The sequence below is a fragment of the Herpailurus yagouaroundi genome, unplaced genomic scaffold (genome assembly GCF_014898765.1).
Source record: "Herpailurus yagouaroundi ecotype Mexico unplaced genomic scaffold, PumYag 198, whole genome shotgun sequence".
In the NCBI taxonomy this organism is placed as follows: Eukaryota; Metazoa; Chordata; class Mammalia; order Carnivora; family Felidae; genus Herpailurus; species Herpailurus yagouaroundi.
Window position 1 is genome coordinate 13,008,909 of NW_024412429.1, and position 18,453 is coordinate 13,027,361.

General features: G+C 35.9%; 1 protein-coding gene across 9 annotated transcripts in view; it reads right to left on the reverse strand.

Annotated features, from left to right (window-relative positions):
* The window catches only part of SCAF8 (SR-related CTD associated factor 8), a 198,181-nt gene that overhangs the window by 130,746 nt on the left and 48,982 nt on the right, over nucleotides 1-18,453 (reverse strand). For 8 of the 9 annotated variants that reach the window (XR_005782614.1, XM_040448810.1, XM_040448812.1 and 5 more), the window contains 6 exons: nucleotides 13,867-14,028; nucleotides 12,681-12,834; nucleotides 11,490-11,620; nucleotides 8,479-8,655; nucleotides 7,315-7,394; nucleotides 5,448-5,565 (listed from right to left, as the gene is read on the reverse strand). Coding sequence is in view for 8 of the 9 variants with exons in the window: in XM_040448810.1 (XP_040304744.1) it covers nucleotides 5,448-5,565; nucleotides 7,315-7,394; nucleotides 8,479-8,655; nucleotides 11,490-11,620; nucleotides 12,681-12,834; nucleotides 13,867-14,028 (822 nt within the window). In the remaining variant the exon portion in view is untranslated. The remainder of the gene's footprint in view (nucleotides 1-5,447; nucleotides 5,566-7,314; nucleotides 7,395-8,478; nucleotides 8,656-11,489; nucleotides 11,621-12,680; nucleotides 12,835-13,866; nucleotides 14,029-18,453) is intronic. The other variant, XM_040448813.1, reaches the window with a different exon arrangement.

Below are 18,453 nucleotides of genomic sequence, written 5' to 3' on the forward strand. Positions count from 1 at the left end.
AAATTAAGAGCCAAAAGAGCATTTAAAGAACCGTTCCAAGTCTCTTATTTTACGAAGAACAGGTTCTATAAGAATCACTAACATTTTCAAGATTGAGAAATAAAGCTGAAGTTGGAATTAGAAGACTTCTGTGAAACACCTACCACATACCACAGTACTGGCCAAAATGTCAGTAAGCAAGCATATTCTTCCAGAACAAATCAAACAAAAACCTTTTAAGCACAGTCCTGGCTTAGGTCTTTACAACAGTATACTAAACAATAGAATTTTTAACACAGCAAGGAATAATCAATTCCATCCTGAGTCTTATATTTGGTCCTGATTCAGTACGCATATTTTCTTCACATCAGATTTTTCTTACTTCTCCATTTATCTTAAGCTTTGTATCCACCCACCCTTGTTTTTCACCCTATTTTTCTATTTAATGCTTAATTCTTGGTATAACCACCAAGATCCACCACAACTAATTTTAGTTTCTGAGTTGCTTTTTTGAGTTTTACCCATTTGGAAAGACTGTGATTTCATGACCTTTATTCTTTCTTAAAGGTCTTGTGAAGAATGAAGAGAAAATTTACATTAAAAATTCAACTAAAATTCATCCTATTATCTTGCAATTAGCAGCATTAAGTCCACTAGATCCCTTTTTATATCTAAGATATATTTTGGGATCTTAGAGGTCTTATATTCCTATATATACTGAAACATTTTGCTATTTCATCATCCTAAGAATTATTCTAATTCATCAATTGTTCCCAATTATTTCAAGAAAGACTAAAATAGGGGCACCTAGGTGGCTCAGTCAGTTAAGTATCTGACTCTTGATTTCGGCTCAACTCATGATCTCACGGTCATGAGATCGACCATGTAGGGCATGGATCCTGCTGAAGATTCTCTCTGCCCTTTGTCCGCTCGTGCTCTCTCTCACTCTCTCTCTCTCAAAAAAAAAAAAAAAAAAAAGACTAAAATAATACACAAAAGCAAAAGCAAATTAACTGTCTAGAAGGGTAATTCAACAGTGCAATAAAATCATCATCATCCAGTTTTACTGCGTTACTAAAAATACTGTATATTTCAAGGTATAAATAAAAATGGAGACACTATCTCTGTAGTCTGCTTTTAAGCTCTCCTTGGAACACGGCTGAATATTTAGATTTTTCCATTTCTGTACATAATGGCAAAGAGAAGAAAAGTGATAGAGGAACACAGTTCATAATTATTACACAAAATAAAGATGAATACAAAGAAAGAGCAGCATTCTAGACTCCAATGATGATGGTGAAATTTAGTATCTAAGTGAAATAGGAGACTATGAGTTTTCAGACGACCACATCCTAAATGTACTTCTCAAACTCCAAAACTAATGGCAGAAAACTTGTCTCTAAGAACAAAACTAGGGTCTTTTCATCTACTTAGTCACATAACTAGAAGAACTTCATCTTGCACCATTGTGCAACAAGCACCTGGACTGTTCTATTTTGCTAAAAGAACGTGTGACATTTTTTTAGGTGTATTTATCTTGAGACAGAGCAGGGGAGGGGTGAAGAGAGAGAGGGAGGGACAGAATTCCAAGCAGGCTCCTTGATGTCAGGGCAGAACCTGCAGTGGGGCTCAAGCCCACAAACCTGAGATCATGACCTCAGCAGAAATCAAGAGTAGGATGCTTAACCTAGTCACCCAGGTGCCCCAAGAGCATGGGACATTTGAATTTAATTGGTAGCATTTCAATTACATATATTAAAATTGCTCATGAAGTTTTCTTCCCTATCTCTTTTAGCCTCACTTCTGTAAATTATCTGTAAGATGATGCCAAGTATATTTAAAAAGGATCCATTGGACCCAGGTGGCAAATGACTGTTTTTCTGATATACTGGTATACATCTTTAGTATACGTCCTGGTATACATCTCTACTTTCTTCAATGATGTCCTCATGTAAAGCATCAATACTAAAAAAACAGAAGAGGATTAATGGCAGCTAGTAGAGACTTTTTTCGAGGTTGGATTAACACTCATTAAAATGCCACATTTTGAGGGATGCCTGGATGGCTCCATGGGTTAAGCGTCCAACTGCTGATTTCGACTCAAGTTATGATCTCATGGTTTGTGGAATCGAGCCCTGTGTTGATCAGCTGTCAGTGTGGAACGTGCTTGGGATTCTCTCCTTTCTGTCTGTTCCTCCCCTCACTTTTGCAGACACTCTCTCTCTAAACATTAAAAATAAATAAAAATAAAAACTTAAGTGTCACATTTTAATCAGTTATAGATCCCCATTCCTCCACTTTTTTCTGTATCAGTGACAGGAAAGACTTCATCAAAGGCTTTACTGAAATCCCCATATGCTATGCTATAATCCTACAACCTCAGGACCATGAAATGCAATTTATGTGAGCCAAGACATCAACTCAAGGCTCTTAATACTATCACCCATCTTAGGTTTCATCATGTTCAATTTACTTTGTCCATATATTCTCCTATATAAAAAATTACTGAATCAAAGTAAGTTACATAATGACAGCTCTTCATTAAGTTGTTGAGTCTTCCATAATTGTTTTATTCCTAACATTCTTCTAAAAGAATGTTTTTGTCAGTCATACTATTTTCATTGTCAGCATTTCATTTTGAGCTATAGCTGTCCTGACATCTTTTGAATATCCTGATAAAACAATTACCAATATCATGATCTACAACTTACTCAAGACAACAGCAATCATTCCCTTTCTGACATGACTATCACTCCCTTCACAATTCGGTCACTCCCTGGAAGGGCTCTGTTTTCAGTGGTTTTCTCTTGTTAGGGACACGAGATCTCAACCTGCATGCAGGTGTGGTCAGGGCTGCAATGAATGGGGTGGCACCAGCAATCCTATTCTTTTCTCTGAGACATAAAAACTTTTAGGCCGCCATAATGAGCTCACTGGTGAACAAAATGCTTCCTTTTTCTGCTCATGTCACCCTATCTTAAACACACTAAGGCAACTGGTTTGCCAATTACACACTTTATTAAATTGAATGGTTACTCTGTTGATACACTTTCTGATTCTAAATTTGCTATAGGTTTTGAACATTATCCACCTGATGTATTAGAAAAGTTGCTTTTATTCCACTACTCCCTTTCTTTAACACTCATTTTTGAACAACAGAAGCTTTTAAGAACATCTACTTCTTTCAAAAGGATCTTATTACTGGGATGCCTGGGTGGCTCAGTTGGTTGAGTGTTGGACTTCGGGCTCAGGTCATGTTCTTGTGGTTTTTGAGTTCGAGCCCTGCATCAGGCTCTGTACTGACAGCTCAGAGCCTGGAGCCTGCTTTGGATTCTGTGTCTCCCTCTCTCTGCCTCTCCCCTGTTCACGCTCTCTCCCCCCAAAATAAACAAACATTAAAAAAAAATTTAAAAAAAGGATATTACTGTATCCTTTAAAACTGTGGAGGAAAACAAATAAATAAAATTGTGGAGATAATGTATAGGATAATTAACTAAGAGACCAGAGTTCTGTTTTTCTTTAGTTGGTGAGATTCTTCAGACAGAATAGCCCTCTCTCAAGTTTCTAGTAATTTTCACTTCAATAATTTGGGTGCTAATTTTAAAAGTACTACCTTCATTTTACTGCTTCTGTTAAACCTTCTAAAATGAAACTAGATCTAAGACAATCAAAACTGTCACATTTATAGCTGGACAAATCTCTTGTTTGGATAAACTTTTCCTTCACTATTATCCCGTCTCTTTGACAGCTCTGTGATTTTTTATTATATCACTGACAACCTGTTTTTTTCCATTGATTTACAACTTGTGCTTTTCTTTAAACAACATCCAAATGTTCTGCACTGTACTCTACCTTTAAGTCTCTGAATGCTCAGGCGGACCTATCTGCCTGACATAAAATACTGCAGAATTCCATTCTCATAACTCCAGGTGTAAGTTCCAACCTAGCAAATACCATTAATGTCCATTTTATGTTTACTGTTTGCATGAAAAAGACAAGTTCAGATCCCAGCAGTGTCTCAAATGTTTGCCATACCTTTAATCTAAAATAACTCTTCCCTTTGGGGCACCTGGTGGTTTAGTCAGTTAAGCATCCAACTTCGGCTCAGGTCATGATCTCACAGTTCACGGGTTCGAGCCCTGCGTTGAGCACTGTGCTGACACCTCAGAGCCTGGAGCCTGCTTCAGATTCTGTGTCTTCCTCTCTCTGCCCCTCCCCTGCTCGTGCTTAGTCTCCCTCTCAAAAATATATAAACCTTAAAAAAAAATTTTTTTTAAGTAACTCTTCTGTCTTCTTTATTTCTACTGTCCTTCACTTGCACCTCTACCATCACAGGAACTAGAATTCTTCCCTATGTTCATACAGATGTATGTGCTCCATTAGAGAAGAGACTACTTGAGGCCAGATGCTTTTTTGTTCATCTCGTATATATCATTTGTCTAACAATGTATCACTCGTATTTTAAAAATGTTTATACTATTATTTTAGTGCCAAAAAGTTTTAATTTTTTTTAATGTTTGTTTATTTCTGAGACAGAGACAGAGCATGAGTGGGGGGAGGGGCAGAGAGAGAGAGGGAGGCACAGAATCTGAAGGAGGCTCCAGGCTCCAAGCTGTCAGCACAGAGCCCGACGCTGGGCTCGAACTCACAAACCGTGAGATCATGACCTGAGCCAAAGTTGGTCATTCAACCGACTGAGCTACCCAGGCGCCCCCAAAACGTTTTAGATACTAGGAAAGAGTGTGATTGGGTGGCCGGGGGGGGGGGGGAGGAGATTTGAAAACAGTCTTATTTAAACAGTTTATATCTGTATTTCTCATATAGAGCAAAAATAGGCTTTGTAATGGATTAACCCTGCCTTTGCCACTTTATCAATTCTAAGATATGATTCTTCTTCATATATTATCCCTGTAATTTATAGGATTCTTGTAACTCCATGGGATGTTGTATTTTTGAAGTGATTAAAAATTCTTAGCCATACATAAAATAATGATGCATCTTAGGACTAATGATATATGATATCAGCTGTATATTTTTGCAATGGATGTTTCATTTCACTAAGGTACAACTTTCTGTAATGTACAATGGGCATCAAAAATCTATCTCACAGCATTAAATGTTATCATGCCTCACAAACCTCCTGCCACACGATAATAGCCTAATTAAAAATAGCAATCTATTTTGCCATCATCACCATCAACAGAAGCAAAATCATCATGACCTTGTTTGATTGGGAATTGAGCGGAGAGGAAAGCACGTGAAGTTTCAAGTTGTAATACGAGAACACCACCTCGAGTGTACCGAGCACATGCATATATCCAGAACACATTCTGGTAACAAAAAATATAAAGGTTCTGAAAAGGCTGATCTTGTAATAAAGTTGAAGAAAAACCACCATCCTTGAGAAACAACATTTTACAGAACACAGGCAGCAATAACTCTAAAGACCACAAGATGGAGTTATAAACCTTTTGAGGCTGTTGCTGCTCCAGGAGCTGCTGTCTGAGATGTTCAAGGTTTTGCTGCTGTAGTTGTTCTGCTATCTGATGAAAAATTGAATTGTTCACAGATTCTGAAACATGAGAACTAGAAGAAAAAAATAAATGGAAATACATTTTAAAACCCAGTAAAGATAATATGAAAATAAGTGAATATTCAACTCCCCCAATGCCAATTAAATGAAACATACTCTACTACAATGTTTACTTTTGAAATATTAAGAGAAAATGGAATACCTCAGAACATTAATATGTTAAAATAGAAAGATCCTCTCCAATAGTCTTTCAATAGATGGATAACATGTTAAAGATACTCTGATGGAAGATCTGTTATTATGGTCTCAAGCTATTAAATGCATATAAATTAGTATTTTTTACATTAGAGCATTTTAAGAAAATCTCAATGAAAACACATAAAAACAGTTAAATGTATTTAAACATTGTCACTTTAACTCCTTCTCTAACTATAAGATAGCGGGAGAAATGGTCTATCAATCAGTACATGTGCAATCTACAATTGTAATTGACCATAAACTTTATAAAACTAATCTGCTTTCTTTAGAAAAGCATTCAAATTATTAGGTATGTTAACAGAAACAGTATTTAGGTAAGAGGAAATAATAATTTAACTATACTCTGGGAAATTCACACCTGGAATACACCTGGAATTCTGGGTGCCACAAGGTAAGACATGAACAAAAAAGAGGGCATCCCAAAAGGGGCAATCAGGATGGTGAGAAGTCTTGAAACAGTTGAAAAAAAGTGTACTTCATCTGGAGCAAATAAACCTAAGGGGAAGAATGATACCTAACTTCAAATATTGAAAGGCTATGTCTCAAAAGATAATGGAGCAAATTTGTTTCCTTGCTTCAGAATGCCAAACAGATCAGTGTGTGTTAAGTAAATCATACAAGACTCAGTAACAAGAAATTATTTAACTTCTCATCATATAAGGCATAAAAATGAAACATTACAAAACACCTTATCAGAACCATTAAAGGAGATTCTTACATTGTTCAGGACACTGATCTAACATGATCTTAAATATTTCTCCTCTAACTTTATAATTCACAATCTAAAACATTAGTTTTTAATTTTTCAAGTAGAATATCTTTACCAAAAGGATATATTTGTATTTTTATGTATATAAATGTTTTTTAAAAATGTTATCCCAATATATAAAACTAATAACCTCTGCTTAAAACAAGATTCCCAGAGGTGTTCTCCCCATTCATCACCCCTCCTCCAAACCCCCAACTTCTACACCCCCACTCTCCAACATCCTCTTCCCCACTGGTCTTTTCTCAAACCCACAAGAACCTAGGGCTGCACAGAACTGTTTGAGAAAAATAAAAAACACGAATCTAAATAAAAATATACAATCCATATCTTTAAAAAAAACCGAAGTCCCTACAGTCCTAATCCTTACTCCTGCTTAGTCAGAAACACTCCCAGAATCTGGCAGACTTCCTAGAAGTAGTCATTGACATTAGAAGCAAGCTTCTTTCCTATTATTTAAAATATTCTTACAACTGAATTAAATAACATAAAGCCTAATACAGACAGAAAATATCACAACTAGATTTATCAACATCTATCAATTTCCCTGTAAAGAATTTTGATATATCCCAAATATTTGCAAAGATCTGAGAGTCCAAATAATAGAGGGAGGCAACAAGACAAAACCCCACCATCTTTCTGTAGTGTGAGTGCTCAACAACCTGAAATTATATCCCAACTTATTCACAGTACACTTGGTGGTTCAGGAGGCAATGTCCCATCCAATGTTTATCGCAGTAATGGGAAAAGTTTATAGTTATAAAGAAAGAATTCTTACAGTTGAGAAGCTGAAATTTCCTTTTTGGGTTCTTCACTATGCTCAGAATCTTCCCCAAAATCAAACCTATCCATCAACTTCTAAGTGGTGGGGAGGCGGGGGGAGGAAAAAAAAAAAAGAGAAAGACAAATTAAAAAGTGCTTCACATGAAAGTATGTTACTAATGCTATTCTGAATGTCAATAACATCCCATTAATTTACCTGTACCATTTAATACAAAAATGTTTTATATAATCTTATGTTATGCTATAACAAAGCATTTAACTGAGTGGATCTTTATTTTAAAGTACTCTGACATACACTGCCTTATGTAACAAAACAAATCACAACACACGGAATAAATACTGATGCTTTATAAAAGACTGGGATTAAAATATTTAAGTGGCTTCCCAATGAGAATGAAGCTTGATTGAAAAACATCTGCAACTATAGTCAATGGATCTATTCCTAGTACATTTCTCTTCTTAGGATGCTCTACTATCTTTTACATGACCGATTTAAAGGTTTTTTTATGTGGTTTAGCTATTTATTTTCAGACTAAGGTGCTAGCTAAAAAAGTCTAATAACAAAACAAATCAACATTTGTTTTCCTTAAAAAATACAGCAGCAGAAGCACAAATAATATGGGTAATACTTCCAAGATATCTTAATAGTCCCATAATTAACAAGACTATTGAGGCTAACACAATAAATTACACATGAATGATTTTCAACTTTAAAACCACTATTCTTTATAGTCAGGCCTCAATTTATCATAATATTACAGCATATTGACAACTTGTAGAGAAGTGCTCCTTTGAATTTCCACATTTTGAACAATTATAATTTTAGCAAGTTAAAATTTTACAACATAGAACATGAAAATTAGCGTATTTGTAACATCCATAAAAGAAATTCAAAAATTCAGAAAATTATCATTTGCCTCAACGGTGAAAAAACAATTTTACCAACTAGTTAACTTCAGTTAAAAGAGAATATTCTAAATGTTTTAAGTGGAGTTCTTTCGGAAGCCTAAACTTTTTGTAAAATTCATAATGCCTTATACAGTCCAATGCATATTATAATAGTTCTATAATAAAACGTAGTCTACAGACTTAGAATCCACACGATAGCATATACAATTGAACACTTCATACAGAACAGATCTGATAACGTAATCTCTACCTTGTTGAAAGACACCCCCTGTTCTAAGGGGTTCAGGGTGTTGGCCGCCGCAGCTGCTGCCGTCAGCTGGGCCGTGAGAGCTTGCAACTGCACAACCAGCCCAGCATCCAGGGCCTGCAGGATAGAAGGCTGAGGCTTCTGCTGCTGGAGTTGTAAAGTTTGTATCAACTGCTGAAGCTGGAAGGGAAAAAAGGAAAAGTCATTACAAACACATGCTGAGTTTTATTTGTAAGAATACCCACCTAAAACTTTCAGTCAATAAAATTCTACATCCTACAGTCTTTGGAAAAATAAAAATTTATATGAACTCAAAACAACAATTAAAAAAAAACAGATTTTAAAAAAGTCCTTAATAGGTCTTCTGTGCTTCTGGGAAGTCTTGAACTTTAAGCCTAATAAAGTGGTCATATCATAACAGGTAAAGAACTCGTCATACACAGACTGATTTTTTTTTCCATTAAGCTTTTCATTCCTTCTTCAATAAACTCCATCTCTGTAAAAGAACAAGTGACAATTGCTTCTGCTATCTTTCAGATTTCTCATCAGATAACACATCTCCTGAAGGCAGAAAAAGTAAGAAATCTGTCCCCTGGAGCAGTCTCCAAGTAAGGAAATTAAAGGTGAATAGTGCCAACAACTACTGAAAGCAAATCCCTGTTCCCCCTATTCACTCATCCTTTGAAAAAGCAGAAACAACAGTTAAGATCCTGAAGATATTTCATAGTTAGATAAACCCTACGTACACCTTACAAGTAATTAATACTTTCCTAATCAAGAACTAAACCTGGGTTAAATCTGAGAATTATCACTTCAAAATAGAAACAATGAATGTGTACTGTTTAAGTGAAGATCAATTTACAGTGGGAGAAGGTACAAAAGCCTTCCAAGATGAAAGTAAGTAATCTCAGGCCTATCTAAAAACAGCAACATAAGAAACAACCTAGAGTCATCTGGCTATCAAATAAACAACTACTACAAGCTAGTAATGGGAGAGCAAAGAAAGTAAGACAGAAATATATGACAGCTGAGTCACTGCTCCAGAACACACAGGACGGAGGGAGGGAGGGGGAAGGAGGATGAAAGGTAGGGAGAGGAGGAAGGGTGGGGCGGGGGCAGGGAGGGGGGAGTGAAGGGGGTTACTATCATATTTTCTGGTTTACACATCTCTTTTGACATCCCCATTTTTCCACACAGCACTGTTACTGTTTCGGTCAGGTTCAAAGCACCGCAGCATCCTACTTTTCCCTCTACTCAGACTTCATATTCTACCGATTACTGTGTCTTCTTAACTTTCTTTGTACTGTTTCATCTGGAAATTCTTTGTACTATTTCTTCTGGAAAAATCACTTCTCCTGCCAAAATTATTTATTTTAATAGGTGTCTTTTAAATGAGAACATTTTCTTTATGAATTAGTTTCAAAACATCATTATCACAAAATAAAATTAATAATTTGATAATTTTATCTAATACCCAATTCAGTTTCCCAATTCGTTTTTACACGTTTAAAACTCTAGAATAGTCCCTTTTTTCTGAGACTGTCCTTTTAGAGTCTACTACTCTATTTTCACATATTCATTACTTCCTTTCCTTTATCACTGTTACCACTACTTGCTATCTCTAGGCTTCTTTCCCCCCTCATCCATTAAAGTACCGTTCAGATCATGTGACTTCAACATAAAAACCTGTGGCGATTCCACACTGCTAAGCCCTTTCTTTTTCAGCCCACCATTTCTGTCTTTTGAAACCCATGTCCCACATTTAGGTCTACCATTTCAGATTTGTCATCGTTAACTTCTATACACAGGCCATCTTATCCTCCAGACATCTCAACTCTAAAAGATCTTTTGTGTACCCAGCATTGTTATGCTCTATACATTCACTACTCACTCATTCTACAAAAATGTACTGACCATCTGCTACCTAAACACTGGAGATACATGAGTGAACAAAACAACAAAAAACTCCTCGTCCTTCTGTATGTATGTCCTTCATACATTCCAGTGGGAAGAGACAGAGAATGAACAAAATAAGTAAATTATATAATGTAATACAAGATAGATTATATAATGTAATAGAAAAGGGGCGCCTGGGTGGCTCAGTCAGTTAGGCATCCGGCTCTTGATTTCAGTTCAGGTCATGATCTCATGGTTTGTGGGATCGAGTCTCGTACTGCTCTCTGCACTGTGTGGAGCCTGCCTGGGATTCTTTCTTTCCATGCCCACCCCCTGCTTGCACACACGCTCTCTCTCAAAATAAGTTAAAATAAACTTAAAAAAAAGAAAGAAAGAAAGAAAGAAGGCAGGCAGGTGATAGGAAAAAGAAGTATGGGGGTGCAAGAATGTGCCGTTAAGAATGTGCAGTTTTAAATCACTTTTTAAAGGACTTAGTGAGGTGACATTTAAACAAAAACTTACAGGTGGCTGAAATCTCATGAATATCTGGAAAAAGAGTTTGGGGGATTTTATTGCACAGATCATAATAAATTTGGTTTTTTAAAGGACAGGTAAAAAAAAAAAAAAAAAGAAGATGCTAAGAATGAGCTATCTTCAAATCCTACCATGACTAGTTCCATTTCAAAGTCTCATTTCAAATGCCACTCCTCAAAAACACCTTCTCTTGGCTACCCTCCCTAGTTCTGACCCCTTCTCCGAAACCTAGTCCCTCTAAAAATTCACTCTGTTTTAACTTATATGTCACTATCTAAATAAAGTTTTATGCTTAAGAAAGACATCTTTCCCAAGACAGAAGACCTCCCTGTCTTGTCAGCGGAGTAACAATAGCATCTAATAATGTTTGGCAAAAACTAGGTGCTAAATCAATATTTTAGCGTAAAATGCATTTTTTATAGAACAGCACATATAACGATGTTTTACTAAATTTAAAACAAAGGCAAGCTACCGAGTACTAGCGTGATCTCATTTTTACAAAATAAGAAAACACATATTATATAGGTGGTACATTATGAAAATGAGCTCTAAATCACTGTTCATGTAACAAAAAAAATGCTCACCTGTTGGCCTTGAGGACTTTGTAAGATCTGAGCTACAGCGGCAAGTGTATCTGTATTTGTTATCTGAGATACCCATGGATCGGGCAGACCCTGGACAACATTGGCTGGAGTAACAGGTGTCACAGGCGTTCCTTTTAAAAAAGACATACCCACCCAAACAAATATGTAAAGTAAATAAATAAGACTTGGAAAGGTAGAGAGATTTGCTTTGTCACTTTTATAAAATATATACAAACTTAAATAAATGTTTTTATTTTATTGTATAATTACAGAATTAGATAGGTTGAAAAAAAATACCAAAAGGATCTGTCCATACTTGTCCTCATTAACTAAGCTACTACTTTAAAGGAGCCTACAATGCTTAGAAGTCATTAAAAATCTTACTACAGAAGAAGATTCAATGACAGGAGGAAATATTCAAAATATAATTTTAAAAAATATAAAACAGTATGTATAATATGAAGCTATTTTTGTGTAAAATGGATGTATATGAGGACACCTTGGTGGCTCAGTTAAAATGTCCAACTCTTGGTTTCGGCTCAGGTCACGATCTCATAGACCATATTGGGCTCTGTGCTGACAGCACAGAGCCTGCTTGAGATTCTCTCTCTCCCTCTCTCTTTGCTCCTCCCCTGGTTGCTCTAAGTAAATAAACTTAAAAAACAAAAAACAAAAAAGGATGTATAGGTGTATAGACACAGACACACACAACAAAAACTAAATATAAACCAAATGTTAATACTTAAATTATTATAAATTTTAAATGTCATTTAAATATACTTCAAAAAACAGGATTTTCAGATTATTATGAAAGCATTCTTGGCTCCATTAAATAATTTTTTCACGGTTCCTTATAAATATTAAGTTCCCCTACTAAACTGTGAGTATTGAGGTGATTTACATGCAAGTTTAAAAGACTACAGGCAGCCTAAACCAGGAAAAAAACCTAAGTGACAAACCAATTTCCCAACATTCATTATATTTGTTACTAGGGATTTAAAACATTTTTAGAAAAGAATTACACACAAATATAAAATCTGAGTTTATTTTTCCTTCAAATTACATTTCCTTTCAGTTATCTAATGCTAGATAAATTCTCCTGCACTGTCAAACGGTTATTTTACGTATGAATAATCACCTGAAAAACAGGAGTAGAATATTCGGAGAACAAATCTCTAAGAAGGAACATACCTGGGGTGTTGCTCATAGCAGCAGTAGTACTGGCCAAAACAGGTGTGACAACCGGGGGAGGAATCCCTGCTGCCATATCCAGAAGAGGCTGAATAATCTCACTCTTAAACACATTATTTTTCTGCCATAAGTTTAATACTCTCACTATTTTACTCTAGAGGTAAAAAGAAAAATGACATTTTAATTTTTTGCTTTCAGAGCCTTAGCACAGTCATTTCAGAGACTATTTGTGCAGCGAATGGGAAGGACGGGTTAAAATACTTCTATAGTCCTTTCTACCTCTGAAATCATGTTTCTGTAATTTTGCATTTGCTTCACACACTTGGAAAAAAAGGTTCATCTGGATAGATATACAAGGCAAATGAAAGCCACATTTAGCGAAAGGCAAGAATGGCAACTAGGTTCCAGCTTCTATGTGAGGTCTGAGGAGATCGCTGGTTAGGGCTGGCTGGAGACTGCATTCAGGCTGCTGAGGTGATCAGGATTCATCTCAGCACCAAAGCTGTATTTACAGGTCATTTTAACTTTATTTTTTAAACAAATAACAAACTTCAGGACAAAGTCCTTATCTTACATGACTTTTTAAAAATTTAATAGTGCAATCAACCTATCAGAAGAGATTACTAAATTTCCAAATTAGCATCCAAAATAAGTAAAATTCTAACATCTTTGGACACACACAAACTTTTTTTATTCTCTGTCAGGTTCCAAAGCCTTCTTTTTATGTGGTATGGAATATTTATTCACTCAGACTGGCAGGCAGCAGTGTGGTTTCTGGCACTGGTGAAACTCCACCATAAGAAAATAAATGCAGTTATTTTCTATCAACTGCTTGGCAGACCCATGTTTCATAGACACTTAATAGGTGCATATCAGCTCAGGTCAAATATCAAAACACTGAATTAGTTTTGTGTGCAAATAAATAAGCTTTTAGTGTATTTCCAAAAGCTTATTATAGCCAGTTTAACACCAACCAACCGCTTCAATAAGTTAAAAATTAGCAAAATCATCTACATCTCTCCACTTTCAGAAGATTCTAAGAATCTCAGAACATGGATAGTGTAATAACTAAATATTCAAATTCAAAATTACTTAAAGGGTAACAAAATCATAAATTAAGATAATCCAGAGTCTCATTAAGACCAAAAGGTAATGTAATGACTTAAAAAAAAAAAAAAAAACATACCTTATCATCCCCAGGGCAACGATATAAATTCTGGAAAGTACTAATGATGTTATTACTAAATCTGGGTGCAAACACATCCTTTTCTTGACCAAACTGATGTCGAGATTGTCGTACAATAGAGTCAATAACATAAAGTCCAGGTACCTTGTATTCTGGTTTACACTGATAGAAAAAAGAAGAGTAGGAAGGGAAGGAATAATGAGAAGGAAGGTAACCTTCATTATAAATCCTATACAAGTACAGAAACAATGCTTAAGTAGACATAATGAACATTCAGACACTGACTATTCCACACCATCTGTCTCTAGAATAGCATCTTAAACAATCTACTTTGGCTACTCCAGACACCCAGTTCAACTGCCAATCACCTAAGTTCTGTAATAGTACTGCATAACTAGTTTGGATGACAAATAAAAGAATAAATAAGGCACTGTTATAAGAAAATTTTTTTTCTTTAATGATTTTGAAAAGCCACAAGGAAGGAAGCAGCAAATTTAGGAAAGAGCTCTAGAAAAAAGCATGGCCAACATGTACTAAACTTCATCTGAAATGTGTAACAAAGGGGTTTCTGGGGGCGCCTGGGTGGCGCAGTCAGTTAAGCGTCCGACTTCAGCCAGGTCACGATCTCGCGGTCCGTGAGTTCGAGCCCCGCGTCGGGCTCTGGGCTGATGGCTCAGAGCCTGGAGCCTGTTTCCGATTCTGTGTCTCCCTCTCTCTGCCCCTCCCCCGTTCATGCTCTGTCTCTCTCTGTCCCCCCAAAAAAATAAATAAATGTTGAAAAAAAAAAGGGGGGGGGGTGTTCTGACTAAGGAACAAATAACAAGACGAACTATAACACTGTATATACACCAACCCTAAAGTCTCAAAAGTTTTCTCAACTACCAGACCTGTAAGAAAGATAAGAAACTACCATTGTGATTACAAGAATCTATCCTATAAAAATATTTTTTAGCTACTCCACTGATAAATGTTTCTCAACATTCTTCTCCACCACCCAAATTGAGGAATATAATATAAGCCTCCTACTTTCTTGCCAGAAGCTTTTCTAGCCTATCTGGTCAGGTGAGCACAATGAAGAATCCTTTTACTATTAAGCTTACTGCTCCTGGTTTGTCCCTATATCCAGAAGCATAAGAAAACCTGCTTCTCAAGCATATGTTACTTAACATGGAATCATGGCTGCAAGGTTCAACTTTCGGGTGTAATTAGGTAAGTATTTCACCTAAAGTACCTTCCTGGCAATCATATATGGCACTAAAGTACAATTACATTCTTGAAAAATCCTTGGAAACTCAAGTACCTCAATCCACCCCCAACACACACGCACGCACGCACGCACGCACACACACTTCTAATGGCATTATCAATGGAGACAATGAGTGATTCCATTCTGCAAAAAGACAAGATGATGCTTCATTTGTTCCTTCAAATACTCTTTTTTTTTTTTTAAGTTTATTGATTTTGAGAGAGACAGTGTGAGTAGGGGAGGGGCAAGGGGGGGAGGGGGGAGGGAGGGAGGGAGAGGGAGGGGGGGAGAGAGAGAGAGAGAGAGAGAGAGAGAGAGAGAGAGAGAGAAAGAATATCCCAAGCAGGCTCCACACCATCAGTGCACAGCCCAAGAGCTGGACGCTTAACCAACTGAGCCACCCAGGCACCTCCTTTCAAATACTCTTCAAGAACATTATCCTTAAAGTCTTATTTACTCAAGAAAATGAGGAGTCCTTTAGCACCAATTCACAGTATCTATTGCAACATTCTGACTGTTAAGAACTTGAAATATTTCATAGAAGGGCAATAATGTTGGTGTTTGGATACTGAAGTTTTATGTGAACCTACCTAAAGGTTGAAAGTTAAGGTTTTTGAAAGTCTGAAATAGTTTTCCCTCAAGTTCCAAAAACATTGAGCATTATTTGTCCTTCAGCTCATGTATCTGGCCAAGGCTATTTTCCTGATTACTACACATTCAAAGAAACAGAAACCTAACCAAGCAAAAAATGTATCTTAGTAAAGAGAAGAAAAATTTTAAATTTAATGAAAAGCAGGATATTCATTTTGTTAAAATGTATCTATTCCCTAATGCAACAAATATAGATAAGTGATTAATAATTATTTATTAAATATTTTATTGGCATTTTAATTTTCCTAAAGACAAAATAATCTGAAATATTTCATATAAATAACTACCCTGAGAGTAAGACTGAACAGAATTTAGAAGTTGCTCATAAGAACTTCAGAAATTAATACTGAATGCTAAGTAATGAATGTACTAAATTTTTAAGAAATGCATCTTTTTCTTTGATTTGTACAAAAACTCAGATTACAAACTCACAACACAGAAGAATCATGAGTGCATAAGATAATAAATGGACCTTTATGGCCTACTGTGAAGATTCCAAAGGTTCAAAAATATATTAGCAGTTTAGTAATAAGCTGTAAGGCCTAAGGGAAAAAACATTTCTTCATCCACAGGATCATTAGATATACTATACATTAAAATGTTGTGGGACAGATTTTCCTTATAGATTAGGTACTATTAGTCACATAAAATGACAAAAAAAAAAATTCTTAAGTATGACCTCATGCTTTAAAATAACTTAATAATTGGTAAACGTAGCTAAGTCCACAACTAGAAACCTAAGGAAAAATTAAAAACAAAAATGTGAAATGTTTTTTCAATTTTCTCTTCAAGTTCTATCAGTACTAAAAATGCAGTAATTCTTAAGGCTTTCCACTGGTATGAGAAATTTTTACTCTTTAAATAATAAGCATAAACTTATGTCATATTGAGTTTTCAGTTATAACATCTTCAAACTACATTCTAATAATTTCTAATTTTTTGTGCTTCAGAAATAGCCCTTTTTAAAGGGAGAGAAAGGCAGTAACACAGGGAGAATGCATCTTTGAACATATTTTGTGATTTTCATTCTAATGTTATCTAAGCTATTATGTGAATACCATCAAAGTCAGGGTTTTTTGACAAAAATACTCTCTAGGTTACTTGGACCACATACTTTGCAATATATGAACTATTACATAATCTAATGATTCATTAGACTGAGACTGCAATCAAGATGGCAGAGCAGCATAGAGACTCTCAGCTGGTCTCCTCCCTGAAACGCAGCTAGATCAGTACTATATAACACATAGCATTTATATAACAATTCTATTATTAGAATTTGTGCTGCCATTTTCAGCTATTAAAAGTTAACATTAGGAGCGCTTGTGTGGCTCAGTCAGTTAAGTGTCCAAATTCAGCTCAGGTCATGATCTCAGTCTGTGAGTTCGAGCCCCATGTTGGGCTCTGTGCTGACAGCTCAGAGCCTGGAGCCTGCTTCAGATTCTGTGTCTCCCTCTCTCTCTGCCCCTCCCCTGCTTATGTTCTGTCTCTATCTCAAAAATAAATAAAACATTAAAAAAAAAATCAAAAAGTTAACATTAAAGGAAACAAAACTAGAATGGTAAAACCAGGAGCACATGGCTGTACTTGCAAAGCACTGAAGGATGCTGACAAAAGCATGTAGTAAAGGGCTGCTCCCAGGACACGGCCATACCTGACACTACATGAGTTCTCAAAGTGAATACCAGAGAAAAATCCTCTCCTGTTTCTGGCAGAAGGGGGAGAAAAGGAACCATTTTGAGATAGCCAGCAGCATTCTGTTCTTAAGAAGGTATGCGCTCAGGAGAATCTATTTAACCAGAGCCTCAATGACCCGGAGGAAGAATACCCAACTCCAGTCTACTATAGCCATCCTGTCCTGCCTAAGAAGGATTAAGAAAAACTAAGAAGCATGTGTTAAGTCCATGATCCAGAGATACAGGCTCTATAAAAAACCTACAACTAACATCATACTCACTGGTGATAAACTAAAAGTTTTCCCACTAAGACCAAGTATGGATGACAACAAGGTATGGATGCGCCTCTCACCAATGCTTTTCAATATCATATTGGAAGTCCTAGCTAATGCAATAAGACAATAAAAGGAAATAAAAGCTACAAAGACTGGGAAGGAAGGTTCAACAAATACTAAACATATATAATTGAGCCTACAAGATCTTTATTGCTATGAACCAATCTACATATTACTTAAGGAAACAACATTTAATTACATAACTTAAATTGGAAACACAAAATAAGTGTAAAGAATAAGTGGTATCTTCTTTTAGATGGTAAACACACTACTTTTCTGTCATTTTTGAGACTTCTGATGATTCAAGTTTTCCCAAAGTGTGCAACCTCAGAAGTTCCAAGAAGTCTGAACTAGAATTTAGAATCACGATAATAGGAATACTAGCTGGGGTTGAAAAAAAGCAAAGAATTCTTTTCTGCAGAGATAAAAGAAGTAAAATCTAGTCCAAACAAAATTAAAAATGTTATGACTGAGATGCAATATCAAATGGACACCACAACAGTAAGGATGGATGAAGCAGAGCAGCAAAGCAGTGATCTAGAAGATAAAATTATGGAGAATAATGAAGCAGAAGAAGAGGGAAACAAAGACAAAAGAGCATGATACAAGACTTAGAGAACTCAGTGACTTTTTAAAAAGGAATAGTATCTGAACCACAGGAGTCCCAGAGATGAAGAGA